The sequence below is a fragment of the Leptidea sinapis genome, chromosome 3 (genome assembly GCF_905404315.1).
Source record: "Leptidea sinapis chromosome 3, ilLepSina1.1, whole genome shotgun sequence".
NCBI classification, from domain to species: Eukaryota; Metazoa; Arthropoda; class Insecta; order Lepidoptera; family Pieridae; genus Leptidea; species Leptidea sinapis.
Genome location: NC_066267.1, coordinates 17,635,741 through 17,659,607, shown reverse-complemented (window position 1 = coordinate 17,659,607; position 23,867 = coordinate 17,635,741). Strand labels below are relative to the sequence as shown.

At 32.7% G+C, this 23,867-nt stretch overlaps 1 protein-coding gene across 2 annotated transcripts in view; it reads left to right on the top strand.

The window, feature by feature from the left end:
• Window positions 1-16,066, top strand: part of LOC126978981 (zwei Ig domain protein zig-8-like) — a 208,464-nt gene extending 192,398 nt beyond the window's left edge. For both annotated transcript variants that reach the window (XM_050828130.1, XM_050828124.1), the window contains exons 7-8: window positions 4,890-5,087; window positions 12,402-16,066. In XM_050828130.1, coding sequence (XP_050684087.1) covers window positions 4,890-5,087; window positions 12,402-12,535 — 332 coding nt within the window. In that variant the 3' untranslated portion in view covers window positions 12,536-16,066. The remainder of the gene's footprint in view (window positions 1-4,889; window positions 5,088-12,401) is intronic.
• The last annotated feature ends 7,801 nt before the right edge of the window (window positions 16,067-23,867 follow it).

The following is a 23,867-nucleotide window of genomic DNA, read 5'->3' as shown; positions in this document are numbered from 1 at the left end:
AGCGCAATTGTATTACCGTTCAGAATGTTTTGTATTGTTCAAGAAACCGAAGCGGCACTGCATTGTAATGGGCAGGGCTTGTCAAATATCATCAACTGAACGACCTGCTCATCTCGTCCCTTAATTTCATAAAAATAGACTTCTGGAGGAATGCTTTGTCCTGTGTCGTTGTTGTATATATATGCATCAGTTTATATCTGGCGCGAAATTACAAAATTAAATCAGTATATTATAATTAAATACATATATATATCTATAGAAGCAGATTGATACTACATATACAAATGTATGGAGCGTTGTCTAATTACTAAGAAATTCACATCATGCTAAATATATTTTCGCCAAACATTCATTCAAATCAAATCAAAATCACTTTATTCATGTTAAAATTTTTTTTCTTATTGAATCTACCGCTACTTCGTAAAGGGTTTAGCTAATGAGAAGAAGTTGCAAGAAAGTCATTGCCACTCTTTTAAATCAGAATTTACATTTTCATCGTTTTACAAATCGTTTCAATTACAATATAATAAGAAAAGTGATGCAACAAACATACTCAAACGTCATATAGTCAATGCCCTACACGAGTAAGTCAAAAAAGTAAATGTATATTAATACAAAAGTTAAGTCAAAAGACCTAATTCAGAATTAATTGTATTACTTGCAATAATATTATAGTATTTTTATGCAAATGTCTTGGCTTACACAAAGATACACAGATAAAAATAGCGTTATAAAAATGGAGCCAACCACTGGCTTTAATATAACAACCCACTTAAGAGACTTGCTAATCTTTTTTATAACTACTATTTGCATTAATAGTCAAACATTCAATGAATTGAGCACAACTTAAGATTCTACCTTCAATATCATGCTGATTTTTTTTCTATTATTCATCATGTTGGCTATCAAATTCAAATAGTTTTATTCAAAATAGGATTTAAAATCACTTATTGAACGTCATTATCATTTTGAAATATCATGTTTGACTTAATTTTTTATAGTAAGTTTATTTTTAACTAAGTTTATGCGCGTTAATTTTTCTGTTTTACATTAGTTTGTGAATTTTTTTTTTCGAAAGTCTTGCCCATGAATTTTTTTAAGGCAATCATAAGTTCATATTATAACGTATACACTATAGTAAAAATAATACAAATAATTCAGTTGCAATATTTTTATTTTGACGCGTTTAGCAAAATAGTCTCAATTTCTCATACAACTCTGAAAGAGCGGATCACAGCACGAATCTATCATAAATCACGTTTTTTGTTTATAATAACCAAGCTGATTTATAATAAGCTGATAATCTAGCAACCCGTAACAAACACCCGATAATGATACCTCGGCTAATGTGTTTACATTAGTTGTGTTTACAACTGACTATAGCATCTCAAGTGGCCGCGCCGGGCTTGGCGCCAAAACAGCTGAGCAGGTGCTTCTGTGGGCGCGCGGGACGTGTGAGCATTTTTTGATCAAAATAAGGGAAGAGATGAGCAGGACATTCAGCTGATGGTAAAAATCCCAAAAATTCTGAGCGGAACTACAACTGCACAAACTTGAGACATAAGATGACGTTTAGTCTCATTTGCCCAGTTATTTCACTAGCTACGGCGCCCTTTAGACCGAAACATAGTACTGCTTACGCATTACTGCTTCACGGCAGAAATACGCGGCGTTGTGGTACCCATTGTACCCAGAGCATTGCGGATGTTAATTATTTCAAGCCGAATATTTTATTTTTATTTATTTGTATAAAGAAACTTACAGCTATTTATATTACATAAAAGTATGATAATGTATAAATATTACACTAGCCAAAATAGTTCTTAACGATACTTATTACATAGTGAAGTTTTAAGACTTATAAAAATTATTACAAAAAAAAAATACAGAAGTTTAAAGCAAGCGCCCTGAATATTTATTTGAAAAATTGTCCTGGAGCCGAAGTTCTAATTTAAAATGTACACGTTTTGCCTCTCAAAACTTATTAAATATACCAAACTACAAAACAACAAGATATAGATCCAGTTTCAAATTCATGGCTTCCCGTATTTGGAATGATTTGCCACCACCTCTTAGAATGATAAAAAATATAAATCAGTTTAAGGGTAAATATAAAATGGCATTGTTAAAAAAACAACAGGAAGCTGAAAATTTTAATTATTGTGTATGGAAAGAACTTCCCTTATATAAATATTTTTCATGATTAAACCATAACATTTGCAACTCGTTTCATATTACATTTAAACTGACACATTGACACACACTCATATATTTATACAACACACACACTCACAAATACACTCATAATTTATACAGAGGTTGATACATTTAGAAAAAGTTTAGATCTGCATTGTTATCGTTATTAGTTTGCCCTCTTTACTATGTATCCCACCTTACACCTTAGGGAGATGGGAATGGCTGAAAACCAGCGCTGCATGAAAATATTATTTCAGGCAGCATAAGCTGAGCCTACTCCCTTTTGTCTTAATGTATGTTTTGTAATAAGCTGATATTGTATACTTAAATTAAGTTCAAGGCAATAAATTTTATTATTATTATTATTATTAAAGAGCCAATAAATTCACTGATACAAAATAAATATAACCTTTAGATACCAATTTTTTTAACAAAAGATACAAAATCGTACTTATTACATCGAAATATGTCTATGTGGTTATAACAGTCATTGTGTGTTCTGCAAGCTCTGATAAGAAATCTATTCTTACAATAATTAGTCCTAAAGAATGGCACTAAAAATATTTGATCGGTGGATCGATGACAATTATGAGTAAGGGGCACTTCGCCCACACGGCTTGAGTAAGGGATTAACGCGTCCTCGATCAAAGTATCAGCCCATACATAGTGAACCAACTAATGAACGACCGGGTTAATTAGCAACGTAAAACTCAGCTTCAACTAATTGAAAACGTGAGTCGTCTCTACACGAGATATCCTCAGTAAATGTTGACTACCGAAGCTCTGTAACATTTAGATTATTATTGATTGCCGCAAAATCACGCCTAATTCAAGAAATTTTACGAAACAAAGATTAATATTACTGGGAGCGATACAATGCATCAGTGAATATCGAGTTCAAATCGGATTAAGCTGTTTCTAATGTAGGCGAGCACAAACAAACAGAAAAAAATTGCATATTCACTTTTAAATAAAACACTTTTAAAGGATTAAAACGCGTGTATTTGTTACTGTTTTTACATTAGATTTTTGCGTAAAATATACATTTTTATTTAAGTTAACCCGACATCTGCAGTCCCTCTGAAAACGAGGGATGGAAAGGTCTTGAAACGTCGGGTTAACTAAAATTAAAATGTAACTTTAACATTAACGCAATTATCATGTAAAAACAGTTACAAATACACGCGTTTTAATCCTTTAAAAGTGTTTTATTTAAATGTTAAACACTTGCGTTAATCAAAGAAAATACTATTTGCATAGATACGACAAATTTACTATTTTATGCATAAAAAATATTGTCAAGGGTCAATAATTACAAAAATATTTTTTTTCGGTACTAACAAAAAAAAGTAATAGTCATTTTTTCGACATTTTTATGACGTATTGAGCTAAAATCGGTTACCATAGCTCTAATGCTTCTAAGTGATCCTATATGTGAGAATAAAACGTTCATAAATACAAAATCAAATGCAAACACACATGGCGGATATTTTAGAATTTGTTATTTTATTTTTGATATGGCAGCAAAACTTATTACTACGCACTGTCAAAATATCAACTGTAGAGCTACTAAGGTTGATGATAGATAGACAAACACACTAACGAACAGCGGAGACTAAGCCGAGATGTATAGACATTGCTCAGACTTTACTTACATTAAACTCAGCTGACAGTGAGCTTAGCATAATCTTTTATTTCGTTTTTACATTCACACACACACACAGTTTTCTTGTTGACTTGTTTTAATTGCGCGATAGTTGTAAAATTTTGGTTTTTAATCATTTTTGTTTATTTCTATATTGTTCATCACATATTATGTATCCGCTAAGGAACTTGCGAGATATTCCCAATACAAGTGTCCTAAGAAAACTTACTGGGAAGTCTCAACCACTAAAATGTATATGTTATCTCTGAAATAAACGATTTTTTTTATTTATAGTCATTTGACAGCTGAAATTATGCTAAGCTAAAGCTAATACAGCCGAATGCAAAAGTCAAGTTCGCGTTTTATCACACTCAGCTAAGTTTAACGTAAGTAAAACGCTTTATAGATTAGCCTTAGTATTAGGATTTCCAATAGTTACTATTTTCGGTACGGAACCCGCAAAACTTACTAATTATTATAACGAATAATCGTAGTAAGCTAATACATAATTTTTCAATAATATTTAAACCTTTAAGATATTTTCTTCTGAAAAAAAAACTTCGTTTAAAAAACCGACTTCAAAAACTGAACAGTATAAAATAACTTAATAAAAATTTAATTTAATACAAATCTTATGCAAACCTTTACATTTAATATTAATAAAATACTATTATTTATATGTGCTACCAAATAATAGGTTTTAAGTCGGTGCCAAGCCCTAAGCAAAATAAAACTTAATATTATAAACAGCTTACTTACTGTAATTATTAAAAGGACCTTTGGCCACGCGTGTCTGCCCGTTAGGGTTGTTTTGTTCTAGACGAAGCTATTCCGCTCAATGTCACATGTGGCGAGTGTACCATGTACTATTACATTTGACTTACGTAGCAAAAGCAAGGAGAAAGGTCAAAAATTTCATCGTATTAAAGGAAAAGAAAAGCTTATAGATGAATAGTTGTGTTTCACATAAGTTAAGTCAATAAGTGATCGTGGTAATACATGCCATTAACTATCTGTCTATTTCCTAAGTTTTGTTCTATTTTCCCAGGATCAAAACTAATAGAATATAAAGAAGTAGAAGAGAATGAGATAGTAGCAGAGCAGAGGTTGCGACTGAAGACAGAGTGGACCGAGCAGTTAACATCGAGACTGACGATTCAGAGGGTTGTGCCGACTGACAGCGGTAACTATAGCTGCGTGCCAACAATGGCGGAAGCAGCTTCTGTCAACGTACATGTCATTAATGGTAACTAATAATAACAATAATAATCATTTATTTCAGGCATAACCCACAGAAAATACAATTGAAATCAAAATTACAATTAAATTACCAATAATAAATTAAATTAATTAACCACTAATTTAACAAAAAAATAAATTAAATTAATTATTACAATTACTTAGTTATATTAAAAAAATCATTTTCTATTTTTATCAAGATGGATGTCTATCCATCTTTTGAAAATATCGTTATCATATACATTGTTAGGGACAGTCATTAGAATTTCGTTGTTGGAGCGTCTCATTCGGTCCCAAAAAGATGCAACTCTTGTGCGAATTATTGCGAAGAAGTCGGGTATTCTCGCTCTCGCAAACATATTTGTAGCATTGCAATATCCAGGAAGTTACATAAGAGCTCGATAGGAATCATTCAAATTCAAATTCAAATATTTTTATTCAAAATAGGATTTAAAATCACTTATTGAACGTCAAAATCTACCACCCATTCAAAAGAGACTGCCTCAGACCTGAGAAGAATGGGCGCAAGAAACTCAGCGGGCTTTTTTTTTAATAAAATAATTTATAATTAAAGAGCCTGAGGGTGTTCGCTTTATTCCCAGTCCGTGGTGTCATTAAGAAAATCGTTTATGCTATAATAATACCTTTTCCACAAAAAACTTTTTCTAACAATTCTTTTAAATTTTGTAACACATTTGTTTTGTTCATTTTCTGGGATCATATTGTAGAAGCATATACATCGCCCAACAAAAGACTTACTAACTCGACCCAACCGAGTAGTAGGCATAACAAGTTTATGTTTGTTCCTCGTGTTAACATTATGAATGTCACAGTTTCTAGAAAATTCCTCAATGTGCTTATGAACATACAAAACATTATCGAAAATTTATTAAGAAGCAACAGTCAAAATGTTTATTTCTTTAAATTTTTCTCTTAATGATTCTTTAGGACCTAGGTTATAAATCGCGCGAATAGCCCTCAGTACAAAGATAGTATTAATATCGGCCGCACTGCCCCATAACAATATACCATAGGACATAATACTATGAAAATAACTAAAGTATACTAATCTCGCCGTATCTATGTCAGTTAACCGTCTAATTTTCTTAACCGCATATGCTGCAGAACTAAGCCTATTCGCCAATCCTTCAATATGGGGGCCCCACTGCAATTAGAGAGAGTAATGCCAAGAAATATAGCAGTTTCCACTGGTTTTATCACCTCTCCATTTATTAAAATATTCGCATCTACATTTTTGAAATTTGGCGCAGTGAATTTAATATATTTGGTTTTATGATTATTTAACAATAAGTAATTGGCGCTAAACCAGTACACGATGTCAGATAGAGCATTGTTTACTTCGTCATACAAAAGTGTCATCCGCAAACAATACCACCTTGTGTTTTTTTTTTCTACAAGGTTAGGTAGATCATTTATATAAATTAGGAAGAGGAAGGATCCAAGAATAGACCCTTGTGGTACCCCCATACCGAGAGGAGTCCCAGGAGATCTCCTGCCATTCACCTCGACCCTCTGAATCCTATTATTTAAATATGAGATCAGAAGATCGAGTGCAGATCCTCTTATACCGTAGTGGCATAGCTTCCTGACCAGCGCTGAATGCTGAACACAATCAAAAGCCTTAGATAAATCACAGAAGATACCAAGTGCATTTTGTGATTCCTCCCAGGCCTCAAAAATATTTCTGATGAGTTCAACACCTGCATCCGTAGTTCAGCGTCCCCTAGTAAAGCCAAATTGCTTTATATGAAGTAACTCATAAGTGTTAAAGTGAGTAAGCATTTGGATTAAAATATTTTTTTCAAAAATTTTACTAAGGGTCAGCAACACCGAAACAGGGCGATAGTTATTCGGGTCAGAAGTGAGACCCGATTTAAATATTGGTGTAATTTTACTATACTTCAGAAGGTCAGGAAACACGCCATGTTCAATAAAGCTATTAAAAACTAGTGCTAGATATGGTGCTATGACGTCAATAACAGAACTTATTATTTTTACAGATATGCCCCATATATCAGCAGTTTTTTTCATTTCTAAGGATCTGAAAGTTTTAATTATTTCTGCTGGGCTAACAACACTGAATTTGAAATTTTGTTTACATTCCTTAACATTTTCCAAAAGAAGTGACTCGGCAACACTGGTGGAGGAGACAAGGGTGCTTGAGATGGAAACTGGAATGTCAGAAAAAAATTTCTCAAAAGCAGAAGCTACTTCCTGCTCAGAGTGGATTTTTGTATTGTTTATTATTAGATTATATTCAAACTTGCAGTCTTTCGCTCTTCCAGATTCCCAGTTAATAACTTTCCAAGTCATTTTTATTTTATTTTAAGCATTTTTAATTATTTCTCTAATATGCATTGACTTAGCAATAGTACATACTTTCTTAAATAATTTTGCATATTTTTTCACATATATAAGGAAAGATACATCATGATTACATGATGATCTCTCACTATATAGTTCATATAACCGTTGTCTGCTCCTATGAATACCAGCTGTTGCCCAGTTGTTAAATGACAAGAGACCACCCGAGTTGACTGTCTTTGAAGTAAATATAGAAGTAAACTCTGTTTTAATTATTTTAAATAACTTACCATACATCTCATTTGGAGTACTGTTATAATTCAAATACAAGCTTGAGAGTTTTTCTGAAACATTGCCTCTATATTTCACCATTCGCCTATTGTTTACCGGAACAAACATAAACTTTTTAGTTAAAGTACATTTGTTTCCCTCAATATTAAAAGAGGCTAATTGACCAAAATGGTCTGAGCTGAGTTTACTAATTATTGATTGAGTAATAGGTTTATAATTAGTAAAAATATTATCAATACAGCTTTTAGAGGTGCTGGTTACTCTAGTAGGTTCTAAGAAAATATTTGATAAATTATATGATTTAAACAAAGATTTGAATCTAATACTTGTGGTGGATATTTCTAATAAGTTAATATTAAAATCACCACAAATCATAATATATTTCTTAGATTCTGATAATTTTGATAGAACCTGCACCAATACACTCTCAAATAACTCATATAATGCATCGGGGGGTCTGTATATACTTACAACAATGGCACACTCAAGCTCTGCACAGGCTATTTCAATGGTACGTTCAACAGAGAGGCCCACAATATCTTTACGGTCTTTGAATTTAAATGATTTAATTATAAGTATAAGAGAGCCGCCACGTGTTGCCTTTTCTCTGCTAAACACATTTGCCACCCGATGACCACTGGAGTTAAAAATGAGCTCATATTTTCTAAGCCAGTGTTCAGTAAGACATAAGATATAAATATTTTCATGGTCCATTAGTAACTCCAGTTCCAGTTCTTTACCTAACAATCCTTGCATATTTTGGTGCATCAGGTTTATAACTTTACAATTATTATGTTAACTATTACTTGTACATTGTGTATTTATATTGCTAGAGGAGTCCCCTATTGTCTTATTGACTAATTTAAATAATTTGAAACATATTCCAAACCAGAAACTAAACTATAAGTCTGCTCAATAGAAGCAGTGTTTATCAAATAATTACTTTGCTCAATAGGAGCAGAGTCCAACAAGCTATTACACTGCTCAATAGAAGCAGTGCTAATCGACTTACTAACCTGCTCAATAGAAGCAGGGGACCGGGTTGCCAAATAATTGGCTGAGTTATAAAATAAATAAAAAGATAGCGATTTAGCTATGTCTTTTATAAAAATTAGATAGGTGTAACCTATCAAATGTCAACATTTTACATTTATGATTAATTATATTATTAATGTCAATTATGTGTATGTTACTACATAATAAATTACCATTATATGTCACATAATTTGAATGCGACAATAGGGTTACCATATTATTCAAATTGTCTCTTGCTTTGTTTTCCTGGATTTCCATTATATTGGACTCTTAGTGAACTTCAGGTCTTGTTTGAATAATTACACCAAAGCTGGTGGGCATAATATATATTGTCTTCTATGTTTTTCTATTTGTGATATTCTGTCTCTCAAGCTGTTTTTAGTAACTTTGGATTTCCAACAGCGTTAGTAGCTTTTAGGGTTTACCACACATCTAGATGGTAAGGATAGCCTGTAGTAATAATTATACTTTCTACCTCTTCTTCATTAAAATGCAAATCAAAATCCTAGATAAATATACGTCTAGATAGAGTCTCTTGCTGTTAGACAACCGATAAAAACAGGCCAGGAATACTAGTTTAGGGTGCGTGACAAACGTCTTACATTCGCTATTTGTATGACACTTTCTGTTAGTGTACGTGAATTGCTCAAAATAGAGGTTAGTTCTTAGTACAATTTTTATGGAAGTTTTCACAGTTATCATATTCTATCTTGACGTATAAATAATTTAAATCAAAAACTATTTTTCCTACTGGGAGACTGTGGAACCACAGTGTGTTTTCAAACACTATATGTATTTCGGTTTGTAGCTAGTGAAATTATTCAGCTACTGAGACTTTGAATGCCTGAAAGGGTAAGTGAATTTCGCTTTTAATTGGGATTTCAGAATTCAAGAATCCAGTGACAATTCACTGTGGGCAGATACTATCTATCACAAACCATTAGGTCAAGGACTTGCTCGTCTCGTCACAAATAATAAATTATGTCTCAGAAACTGAAAAAACAAACTTGTAGCAATCTCCAGTACCAGTGGGAGGCTCCTTTGCACAGGATACCGGCTAGATTATGGGTACCAAAACGGCACCTACTTTTGGTGTGAAGCAGTACTATGAACCTTTAAGTATTACTGTGTTTCGGTCTGAAGGGCGCCGTAGCTAGTAAAATTACTGGGCAAATGAGACTTATCTTATGTCTCGAGGTGACGTGCGCAGTTGTAGTGCCACACTCAGAATATTTGGGTTTTTCAAGAATCCTGTATGGCACTGCATTCTTGTATTTGGCTGGACGTATCAATTACCATCAGCTGAACGTCTTGCTTGTTTCGACCCTTATTTTCATAAAAAAATAACAATTAGAATTGGCATCTTTATATAATAATAATAATAATATGTCATTTATTTTAGGCATTTTAAATCCATTACAGTAAATTGAATAAAATAGAATAAGATGTACTTAAAAATAAAATTGTGTACTGTGATAGTACTTAATAATTAAATAACTAAAAATTAAAATTGCCCTAAAAGGGGGTTCGTACCAAAAGAAATGTACTGATAATACTATTTCCGGTTAATGTCACGATGCACCGAAAGCCAGTAATGGAGTATAGGATTCTCTGGGTGCTCAGAGCATACACTGAGAATTTTGTTTTCGGATTCGCGAATGCGAGACCAAAAAGCAGCAACTCGTGATCTTATCACTGCGAAATAATCGGGGACTCTAGCGTCGGCAAACATGCCCGACGCACTGCAATATTTGGGCAGTCTCATCAGAATACGGTATATATAAAGTGAGACTATTTTTTGCATTTCAAATCAGTTATTAGGTTGTATGGATTCCATTCATATCTCTTCATTGACAATCGTGGTATTTGCAGTATCAGATATCATTTAATCTGTTGAGTACACAGTCCTTATAAATAAGTATTGGATCTTCGGAAAACTATCGGTTATATTTTTCTTACGCGAGACATATTCATTTTATGTTATGAGAGATAATAAAGTACCCAAACAGCTCCTGCTTTTGATGTGAATTCGCTTTGACGGAGTCTTTGATATTTTCCGTCATAAAATATTATTTTTATTTATCAGTGACGTGCCAAAGTACATTGGAGCCTTGACATTAAATAGGTACCTACATAATATATTGTAATATGTATTTTTTAGTAAAACGTAAGTAAGCGGCTTTAAAGGGAAGTTTCAAGTACAATGCCACCAACTGCTGGAATAATTTACCACCTTACGGGGTTTATATTCAGTCTTGAATTTTAGAATAAAGTACAAAACTTACATATTAATGATAAATACCTCCCTACATCCCCAGTCTTGGTGAACACTGTTTAAATTTCATAGTATTTCTTAAAACAACTATTTATTATTTATTTGTTTTCTTAATTTTTTTATTATTTACTTCATTTGTCGATTTTAACTTGTAGTTTCATGCGTATTGCTTTAGATGTTACTTAAGAACATAAATTAAATGAAACTCTACTCTTACATTTCACGTTTGAATTGAGTTGTTTTTGATAATGCTTTATAATTTTTCTTTATTATCTCAGTGGTGTAGTAGTAGTAATTTTGACCTGTGATTGACGTCTGTGGTATGATTTCCGGGCTGTTCAGTGGTATGGGTAAGAAAATTCTGGAAAGTCTGGAATCGTGTCGGTGATATTGCAATAGGGCTGCCTCACATTACTTAGCATTTATAAATATAGCAGGTGAAACGTAGTAATTACTTTAATTTTCAATACATTTGTTAGATATGGCGTACTTTCAGTTGCTATAATTATGATTCGAAAATTAAACCTTTCGCATAGGCATATGTCTTTAACGTGGTCGTGACTTTCTTTTACGAGCTCAATCATTACTTTTATAGTTTAGTTTTAAATTTATAGGTCAAATTAAAAAGTATAGTTGCAAAAAGTTTTAATCGGATAGATTATAGACGAGACAAAATGAACGAGTCCGTATGTCTTATCGAATTGGAATCTTGAAATTATTTTAGATGTTTGTATATTATATTTCACTTCTACTTTAAATCTTATTACTTTCACCTAAGATCATTACCTATAGATAGATTATGACAGCTGTGAAAACGTCAAAAAAAATTCAGGTTGACGGTTACCTTTATTTTGAGCAATGCACGCACACTTACACAAAGTGACATAAAATCGCGAGTGTAAGTTGTAGATCGTAACGCACACTATAGTAATAAACCTGGCCTGTTTTCATCAAAGAAACAAAGAAACAGTTGCATAAACTGGCCATTTTCTGAATGTGTTGTAATAAACATATTTTGTTCTTTAATTATTTTCTCTTTTTCCCACAACTGTCGTGTATTATTGCTGATAAATATAATAGTCCATTTATGAAATTTGTAACGATTACTTTATGAACGACGCAGGACTGGAACCCGCGACCTCTCGGGTTCCGTCCGAGCGCTGTTCCTCTGAGACAACCATTCGAATGACGTACGGTTCATAAATCTTGGTATGTCTCGTTCAACTCTCAGGTTGTGGTTTCATCTACAGGATCTATTTAACAGTTTAACCTGCTCAACCCCAATTATTGCACATTAGAAAATTTATTTGAGATGTCGCTCTTTCAAATCTAAACAATTTGTGTTCAGATTTGAAAGATACTATTTGTGTTAATATATTACAATGTTGTTCCCAGGTGAACATCCAGCTGCGATGCAACATGGAAACGCCAATACAGCGTCACCTTGTGCGTTGTCAGTCAATCTCCTTATATCGCTATACTGCACCTTAGCTACTCTATATACCAGCACAACTGACAGCATCAGGTGAAAATTACAATGATCTTCGCGTGAAGAATTTGTAAAACTTTTTGTAAATTTAAATGTAATAAGTGAGAATACTTAGATAGTTCTGTCTAATATTAGTATTAGATTCTTTATTCTGATTTTCATTCGATTCTCAGATTTAATTTAAACTGATCCTTTGCGTTTAGGATCGATACGATATTTATTACGACTGTTAGTATGTAAATACTAGTAGTACTTGTAGTGTTCAAATTTAAATTCAAATTATTTTAATCAAAGTAGGATGTTATATCACTTATTGAAAATCAAAAACTACCACCCATTTCAAAAAGTATGCCTCAGACCAGAGAAGAAATGGCGCAACAAACTCAGCGGGCTTTTTTTTGATAAGAAATGTGGTTACATAGTAATATCGTACAATTAAACTTATTATTTAATTAATAGCCTGAAGGCGGTCGTTCCATTTCCAATCTGTGGGAACACTAAGATTCATTCAAAATAATGAAATCTATGAACATCGAGAGATTAATATTGAACTTAATAGTAGAAACAGTAAATTACTTTTTAAAAAAAATTTAAACATGAAAAGAAATGAAAGGCGTTTAGCTGTGTATTACACAATGCTGAAATTTAAAATTATAATTTAAACTTAATTTTAACATCGGAAGCCCAAAAGTGTTTTCTTATTGGATTCTTCAAATTAACTTCTCTAATTAACTTTGAAATTTTACCAATAATGATTAATTACCATTTGTGAAATTCGAAGCTTATTGGTAAACTTCATACAGAACTTTCTGGAGCATGATAAAGTATTATTACTTCTTAAAGGGAAATTAATAATAAACTCTTTACGGTAGTCTTAAAATTTTATTGTTTTTCGTAAATTATTCAACGGGTTGCGAACTTGTTATAAACTGGACTTTATTTCATTGTTTATGTGTAAGATAAGATTACTTGCAGGTCGTTTAATAAATCACAGATTGAAATTTGTTGAAAGGATATATTTTTTAAATTCCAGGAATCCAATGACTAAAAATTTTATCTTATGTTATATTATGTAATTATTTTTCTAAATCAGGGCGAAGAATTTTAAGGTTTACTAGAACTAAATAGAAAGTATTGTAAGATTAAGGATTGGTCTCCGCTGCGCTCTAATCAGATACCGTACTACCTTAGAACAATAGCTTTTTTATTACGGAAACTATTAGATGCTTGTGTGCGTGGTATCTTGACACACAATGGCATCTTTCAAATCTTGTAACATACGCTTCGTGTTACTTTACATTGAAATTAAAAATTCCATAAAAATGATCCCAGTGTCTTTCTGATTTCTAGTAGTATTATTTTTACAAAGTTTTACTACGCAACCCGGCATTTAAGTTCCAATTATTAGCAAAGTTTAACACAACATGGGGCACTTCAATGTCACACATTATTTGAGACTGGCTCGAGTACGCCCATATTAGTTGCCAAACTTTGCGACCACGCCTGCGGTATCTAGTTGAAGCGCAGCGGAGACCAATTCTTAATCTTAGCTCGACCGCTTAGCTTTAATGATGTCAAAATGTATTTTTGCATCCGTGCAGTCTCGATTATCTTAATTTCACTTTTTTAGTAAACTTCAGCTATTTTGTGATTGGATAAATTACTATACAGGCCTTTACTTATTTCATTACTCATCAAAATGTTTAATTTATGAAAGCCGTATGCATTAATGATAAAATTATGTGTATATTACTATAAGATTAAAACAATAAGCATTGCTATTATATGTTTAGTCATAACAGCTATTACAATAAAAACAAAAGCATAATAAATTTGGAACCTCTATTCTTAAATGAATACTCACTGAGTTTTTTGACAAGAAAAGAAGACAAAAAGCTCTGGCCTTTCACGCAGTAACAAGGCGATCCAAGCAGTTAAGTAAAATGGAAAGAATAGCTGTCCAAAAGGAAAAGATTTTATCTATGGAAATGGCTATAGTACCTGGTACAATGATGCGTATTTTAAAAAAATACTCAGGATTTGGAGCTTGATAGAGGCGCGGCTGTTCATCCGAGTTCAATACTGACCGTCGTCTAGTTCTAGTTTAAGGCCACTGTACAATGATATACGGTTAGTTTTATATAAGATAACATGCTCTTATCGCCATGGTAATTTTTAAATACCTAAAACAATCCAAAAGGAGCTTGCTTTGGAGTCGAGACTACATTTCAAAGTTAGTACTCTGAATGTTATATAGGCTAATAGGAAATCGTATCTGGCAGTAATCACTACATATTATAAAACAAAGTCTTCCACCGCATCTGTTTGTCTGTTCGCGATAAACTCAAAAACTACTGCACCGATTTTCATGCTGTTTCCACCAATATTATTATTTATTTATTACAGCTTTGGCATTACATGACTAAAAAAAAAATAATGGTCCCACAAAACCATCTTGATGGTTTGTCTGTGGGATCAGTGCAATCTTAATTATAACATTTAGTAACTTAAATAGATGTAAAGTTATGGAGTTTTTTATAAACGTGGAGGTGAAAATTTTTAAACAATATTATTAAACATAACTAGATGATAGAATATAATATGTCCAGATTGTTATTAAAATGATTTTAACATATTTGTTAACTTTATTTTAGTAGGTTCCTGTCTTATATCTGCTGGTAAAATATGTATTTAATATATGTGGGATTCTCTTTTTTAATGTTCTATCTCCGTAATTCTTAACTCTAGGTACTTCATATTTACCATCAGATGTGACCTTGTCTGGTGAGCATGATATACCATACCAGGTTAGGACCATAATAGATAGCCTCGTTCTCGGAGAAGGTTTTAGTACATAATTTGTGAAGTGTTTGTCGACTTTTGTGTATACATTTACAATATTTGTTGGAGATGACGGACAAAAATAAGCCGTCTGGGAGCTTTGGAAGAAAATACAGTCCAAACCCATTGGCAAATTGGGAAATATAACGCGGTAATATAAAAGTTTTTTACAAAAAATATATGATATGAATCCTTATTATTTTAAATCATTCAGAAATAAGTTTTTGTTTAATTTTTAACTCATTAACTTTGAATGCATATTTCCCATGGCTTTAGACCACATTATTCCCGAATACTTACTAATTTTTTTTCTATGAACAGAACAGCGTCTATAGGGTCAACTAGTTGGTATATAAAATGTATAATTGTAACACACTGTGATTTACAATGTTATAGTGACAATTTTGTAAATTAGATTTAAAAAAATCTGTTACACCTGATTTTAAGACAAGCTTTGTCTATATTAGTCTTAATTTGAAATGACTTACGACTGTTTAGTGATGTAAAGATATCTGTAAACTTTAATGATATGTTACGTAGCACCAGTTTTACACTATAGTTACAATATATTGAATTCACATAGAGAGTAAACCTTGTAATATAGATGTAAATAATATTTGTATAAAATCTATGTTAAATTAATTCATTTTGTTATCTTTTCTTGATACTTACAAAAAAGGTTCTATGAATTATGTAATGTAATATACGGATAGCATATATTATAGATGTAAGGTACACTTTGACAAATAAAGACATTATAATTATAATATTGGTGGTTTTATTCATTAGTTATTTTTCAAAGTTGACATTAATACAAGATCTAACTCAAAAGTAATTTAGATCAACAAATCACACTTCTGGGGGTTCACTTTGTGCCGATTCTTCGTTGGAGCCGCGTATAACTGAACTCTAAGGCTGAGGAGATCAACAAAAGTGTATATAGACTTTACTTACGTAAAACTTACTTGAGTGTGATAAAACGCAAACTTGACTTTTACATTGGGCTGACTTAGCTTAAGCTCAGTCATAATTTCAGCTGTCAAATGACTATAAAACGTCATGAAAGATTTGTTATGTTTTTTTTAAAGTGATAACCCTCACTTCTAGGATTAATACACAAATAAAATTTAAAAACAAAATTTTATTAATGATGCGGGACGCGAACCCACGACCTCTGGCGTTGCAAGAGCGTCGTCTCAAGTCAATTTCCTAATATGCAAATATTGGGGTTGAGCAGGTTATAAATCCTGTAAATGAGGCCACAGCCGGAGAATTTAACAAAGCATACAAGATTTTATGACGATACGTCACTCGAACGGTTAGCTCAGTTGGTTAGAGCAATGGTATGGAACGCCAGAGGTCGTGGGTTCCAGTCCCGTATCGATCATAAAAAAAATTGTTTTCTATTTTTTTTTGTGATGTCAAACATTATTATAATAATAAGCCATATATATAAAATATGTCATTGAGTGAAGGGGCTGTGCCTTCGTACAACATGGTAATCAATCATTCTTACCATCTGCATGAGTGGCGTTCTTCCACAGAGTGGTTTTCAATAAACTTTCTGCTACCGAAATTTGGAATGAATTTCCTACGATATGATAATGGATACCTTAAAAAGTACAACCACTTAAAAAGCCGGCCAATGCTCCTGTGATTCCACCGGTGTTGCAAGCAACATTCATTAAGAATTATCTTGAGAATGTGATACGCTCTGAGAGAATGTACGCTCGTTTTTTCACACCTTTAATAAAAAAAAGCATTAAAATCTGGCAAAATTGATCACAATTGGACAAATAAAAATATGTGTATTTATTATCGGAGATAAAGTAATTAATATATAACATAAATAAGAGTAATTAATAATTAAGTCTACTATCCTTTTTAATTGATGACTTCATGTTATTATTGTACTGGAAAAATACTTAATAATTATTTACCAGCCTACGGGCTTTTTTACTCATCCGGCTAGATTATGGGTACCAAAACGGCGCCTATTTATGCCATGAAGCAGTAATGTTTAAACATTATTGTGTTTCGGTCAGAAGGGCGACGTAGCTAGTGAAATTACTGAGCAAACGAGACTTAACGAATTCATAAGATTTTACGTGGGAGAAAATGAGATAGGAAGCATTACACAGTATTTTAGTACCAGGCAATCATAGTTGATGAAGAGATTGTCATACATAAGGTTATCTTAATATATGCTGACGTCATGCGCACGACGTATTATTACATAGACGTCAGGAGAACATAAGTATGGTAGCGGTGATAGTAATGTCTTTTATCTACACCCATGCTTTAAATCCTCTATTTAAGATCCTGAAACAGTTAGATTATTGCCAACATTAAAACACCCAATGTTCTAATAACCATTACATCATCCAAACAAGTGTTGTAATGTTGTACTGAATTTCATAACAACACTCCTATTTTTTTTTCATCCCTTCATGCTCAAAGAGTTTTAACAGAAAGCCACATTCTTATTGCTATACGTGGTATCTGTATGAATTTCAAAAAAATAATATTTTCGTTTACGCGCATTCCACACTACCAGAACGTCGCGCGCCGTAAGAAAAGTAGGTTATTCGAATCCCCGCCATTTTTCTTAGATATTTTTATGCTTTCTAAAAAAATGAGCGATTCATTTTAAACGCTGCAAAAGAACATAGTATTCAAGTGAATTTTAATTATTGCACTATACAAAATGTAAATTACTACTAATATAAATAATTGTTTCTTTGTACATAATCAGTAATAGATGATATTAGGTTACTACTAGGACTGGCTGTTTTAATGTTAGCAGTAAGCTAACTGTTTCAGAATCTTATAGAGGATTCATATTATAGGTGTAGATAAGGTATTTTATGCAACTATTGATAATTAAGTATTAAAACACTCACGTGATACTATTATCACACTCGGCTTCGCCTCGTGAGATAAATCCACATTCGTGTTTTAATACCCCTTATTACACAACAGTTGCATAAATAACTATTATAGCGAGTTGAAATCTTGTGTGATCCTAGCAACATTCATCAACATGTAGCTAGTGAAATTACTGGCCTAATGAGACCTAACATCTTATGTCTCAAAGTAATGAGCGCTATTATAGTGCCGGTTAGAGGTTTTTTTCAAGAAACCTGAGCGGCTCTTCATTGTAATAGGTAAGTCAACATCTTTACTCTTTTTATCACTTTTATCGTTATGACAAAAGTGAGACATGACCTATAAGATTATTTACTGTTCAGCAAAACATATTTATAACATTGAAGGCATAAAAAACACGGATTCTTCAAATATGGAAAAAATGTTAACGCGGAAGCTTTTATAAAAAAAATGTAATGCTGTGGGTATTTGATATTTATCTGATCATTGACTTATAGGTTTCATACTATTTAAGTAATCACTGAGTAAATCTTAAAAATTATACAACATTTTATTATATTATTAAGTACCTAATATAAAATTAAAACTTAAAATGAGCTTAAATAAATATAATACGAATAGTAAAAATATTAAACTCATACTTTAGGTTACTAAAAGCCTACAACCACATTTTATGCTTAATATAAAAAAAAGTGGAAAAACCGACCTAACCACAGAAAACCTAATAAATATAAATGGTAGATGCATTGTAGAGTTTCAAAGCGTAAGGAGAGCTGTGAAAGTTGTGATAAATAAAGATTATCTATATTAAGGCTGGAGACCGAGCCAATGATCTTCAGGAATCGAAAGGAGCTAGGTTACCTCTCTCGCACAAGATCGCCATAGTTTTAATTCAGAATTAGAAGCATTTTTAATTTATTTTAAACGTAATACAATATTCTTTACAAATCTAACAAAACTATGTCATACTAAATAGTATTGGTGTGCAATTAATATATTTTTATCTAGATTGAATGAGTAGCGTGGCTCCAACGTTAAATGTTATTATCTGGTGTTTTTTTCGCACTGTCTATAAAAAATTGTATTGTAAAGAGAAATGAATTTTCTTCGCATATACTCTAGATATATAATTATTATTTGTAAAAATATAAGCTTTATATAAACCGCCAAGAAATGGTTTCAATTATGCGCCATTTTAGTAATTTCTTGGAATAGCGGCCTTTAAAAACATATGACATATACGTGAAAAGGGCCTTATCTGCAAACAAGACTTATGTTTTGATATATGACTTTGACATAAACATAACAATATTTTTGCTGCTATCAGATTGGCTATCATCAAAAACTGCTTGTATCATTGTAATATTATGTATAAGCTCAAACGCTAAAAATAGCTTCTTTTGATTAATTTTACCTTTTTTTTTTTTTTATTTATTAACATTTTTCCGTAGCCCTAATCTAAGCTTATTAGAACTAATAAAAGAAATTTAGCAGAAAATATTTTTTTATAAGTGAAACTTTTTATGATAGAATCAATGTTTTAAAAGCATAAATCAAAATTTCAAAATATATTTTAAAAGCAGTAAGTAGTAATAAACACTTTCTAATTTATACTAATACTGTTAAAATATATGTGGAATGGTCACTTTTGGTTACAGTTTTTTCTATTTTATTGTTTTATTACACATTTGTACTTAGCAGTAAGTATTTTTTCGAAAAAGTTGTAAATAAAGGGATTAAGAAAAATCCCTAAAATAACAGATGTTTAGTTAAGACCGATGCGGGCGGACATGGAGGAAACCATGGGAGCATGCAAAAGCTAACTGTATGGGCCTCCTTAATTATAACATCATGATAAATATTAGTATCCTATCCCACAAAATCGGATACTATATATATTTTTTGAAAGTGGGAGTTTAAAGGGAATGCTTTAAAGTATAGGAATAATAAATATATAACGAGGCGGTACTGGAACGGTTAGCTTAGTTGGTTATAGCACCGGCACGGAACGCCGGAGGTCGTGGGTTCGAATCCCGCATCGTTCATAAAATTTTGTTTTCAAATTTTATTTGTGTATTAATTCTACAAGTGAGGGTTATCACTTAAAAAAAAACATCACAAGTCAATATCCTAATATGCAAATATTGGGGTTGAGCAGGTTATCAACTGTAACGTAGATCTTGTAGATGAAGCCACAACCTGAGAGTTGAACAAAGCAATCAGAATTTTATAACGAGGCGGTACTCGAACGGTTAGCTCAGTTGGATAGAGCAAACCGTTTTTTACTACATGTACCTATATGAATGTTTACACGGTACATACACCAAAATAACATTTTTTACAATTTTTGTCTGTCTCTTTGTTCCGGCTAACCTCTGAAATGGCTGGACCGATTTTGACGGGACTTTTATTGGCAGGTAGCTGATGTACGTAATAAAGAGTAACTTGGGCTACGTTTACTTTAGAAAAATTGTTTAATTAGAACAATATAATAATTTTGCAATGTCCAAGAAACGGTTTAACTCTAAAAATAATTTATAATATGGCAAAACAACGTTTGCCGGGTCAGCCGGTTAGTAATATGAATGAGTTTAAGAGTTAACTCTTGTAACACCAGAGGAATCCCAAGAGCTTACCATCTTACGAAAAGTGAAATCACATGGGTGCGTGTCGGTTGAGTATCTAACCGGGGGTACCGTGGTGGGAGTCAACCTATTATGCCACGGACGCTTCTTGAAGATACTGTAAAGATGTGTGTAGCTTGATACATCTCTGAGACAATAATTTAATGTAAGCGATATTTACTTTACATTAAGTGGATGACTGCCCGTTTGCCCATTCTAACTCTATAAATCTATTCTGTGTAAACTTTGAAAAATTGTGACTAGTTGTGACTACCACAATATCGACCACCGTGACAAAACTTCTTCATAACGAGTTTATTTTGCTATAATTATGCCCATATAATATAATGCCTTGCCTTGTATTTAATAAAATCACCAGTAGGAGGCTCCTTTGCACCGGATGCCGGCTAGATTATGGGTATCAGAACGGTGCCTATTTCTGCCGTGAAGCAGTAATATGTAAGCATTACTATAATTCGGTCTGAAGGGCGCCGTAGCTAGTCAAAACTACTGGGCAAAATAAGACTTGACAACTTATGTCACTCAGAATTTTTCTGTTTTTCCATAATCTTGAGCGGCACTGCATTGTAATAGGCAGGGCGTATCAATTAACATCAGCTGAACGCCCTGCTCGTCCCTTATTTCCATAAAAAAAACATATTTTGTTAATTCATAAACTCAACGACAGTTGGATTTTTCGTTGATATTCAGTTTTAAAATTTCAGTATCTTTATTAGAGTTTTAATAACTCATAAATTAATATGACTACGGGAAAAGTACAACAAAATACCCCATAAGCCGTTACATAATTATAAAAACAATTTATATCATACCCTTGTATTATCCCGTTTCTATCTTAAAAGCCTTCTAAACCGACTTAAAATCAATTTAGGCCAAAAAGATCAATATCCGTGTTGGGTCCCGCACGCCCCATTTATTTTCAATCCCCGACACAAAATTATCTGTTAGCCCCTAAATTGTGGTAATTCTATACAAAAGTGGCTTGTGTAAATAACTCCCCGACTCAACGTATGTTCAACATTTTATTACTGTTACACATATTTGGGGACCCTTTTAAAAGGATTTTTCGGTCGATTTTTTATACTTAAATACTTACTTATGGTGTGAAAGGATTCTTGATGGTCATGTTAAGATAAGTGATATCAATCAAGCGTATTTAAGTAACCAGAAATCTTGTAAGGTCAGAATATAATGAGAGATTAAGATATAAATTACACTTACCTAAACTGTCTTATTAATAAACTTAGTGTAAAGTTTATTTATTTATGAAAATAAGGGACGAGACGAACAGGACATTCAGCGGATGGTAATTGATTCGCCCTGCCCATTACAATGCAGTGCCGCTCAGGATTCTTTAAAAACCTCTAAAATTCTAATCGGCACTACAACTGCGCTCGTCACCTTGAGACATAAGTTGTCAAGTCTCATTTGCCCAGTAATTTTGACAAGCTACGGCGCCCTTCAGACCGAATTATAGTAATGCTTACACATTACTGCTTCACGACAGGAATAGGCGCCGCTGTGGTACCCATGATCTGGCCGGCATCCTGTCCAAAGGAGCCTCCCACTGGTAAAAAGTTACTACAAGTTTCAAATTACTTCCACCTGTCATGTAATTCTCTAGTATTAAAGGTAAGATAAAGACAAACGGCCTTACAAATAAAATTGATATAAAGTTATACCTGATAATAAACCAAGAATATGCAAAATGTTGACTATATCGCTGACAATACTGTAAATACAATGATAATTTTGAAGTTTTCCGAATGTCAGGCAGCCTTGCAAATAAACACGTTATAAGCTAATCATAGGCAAAATGTCTATTTGTAAACATTTTGTATATTATACTTGGTTTATTTACAAATTTATACCAAAGTAATTTGTAAGGCCGAAAAAGTTTTAAACTTGGATTAACTTTATTAGTACAACAGAAATAAAATTTCATTAAGATACATATGAATTTAATGTTTTAGCTTGGAAAAGAACGATTCTAATCTTAATGAAATGCGTAGATTAAAATTAGATTGAATTATATTTGCCAATTGAAAGTTATGTTAATTTAAGTGAACATCAAACAGGAAGAGGAAGAATAAATAACATAATATGCATATATTTACAAGATACACAAACTTTATTTATGTCATGTTACGTAAATTATTAAGAAATATGTAAATATGTCTCAAAATGAACATGGACAAGACGAAGATCATGTCAAATGTCAATGTCGCATCATAACAATTAGGAACTGTACTCTCGAAATTGTTGACGAGTACGTCTAACTCGGACAAACAATCCAGTTAGGCGGGTCCAATTTCGCGACAAAACTCGGATGGGCAGCGTTCTGGAAGCTCCGTAAAATCTTCTCGTCCTAAATACCACAGTGTCTGAAGATGAAGGTTTTCAACCAGTGCATGTTGCCAGTGATGACTTAAGGTATGCAGACGTGGTCGTTAACTATGGGCCTTATGAGAAAGCTCATGGTCACTCAGGTGGAAATGAAGAGGGCTATACTTGGAGTTTTCCTGAGAGATCGAATCAGAAATGAGGAGATCCGTAGGAGAACCAAAGTCACCGACATAGCCCAAATGATTGCGAAACTGAAATGGTAGTGAGCTGAGCACATAGTTCGACGGACAGATAGCCGTTGGGGCGGTAAAGTCCTCGAATGGCGACCACGTACCTACTGGAGGACGATCTTATCAAAATCACCGGAATACGTTGGATGAGGGCAGCGCAGGACCGATCTTCGTGAAAATCTTTGGGGAAGGCCTTTGTCCAGCAGTGGACGTCTTCCGGCTGATAATGATGTGAACATATTTTCTTCAATATTCTATTATAGAGGTAAAAAATCCAAAATGTAATATCGAAACGTTGAACTAAAAATTGGATTCGGTTATATCATTTGAGTTTTTGCTTCAATTCTGAGCTCAACCTTGGGCTCAACTTACAAACATTCTGTCATTATTTAAAAAATTTAAAATAACTATAATTGTCAGG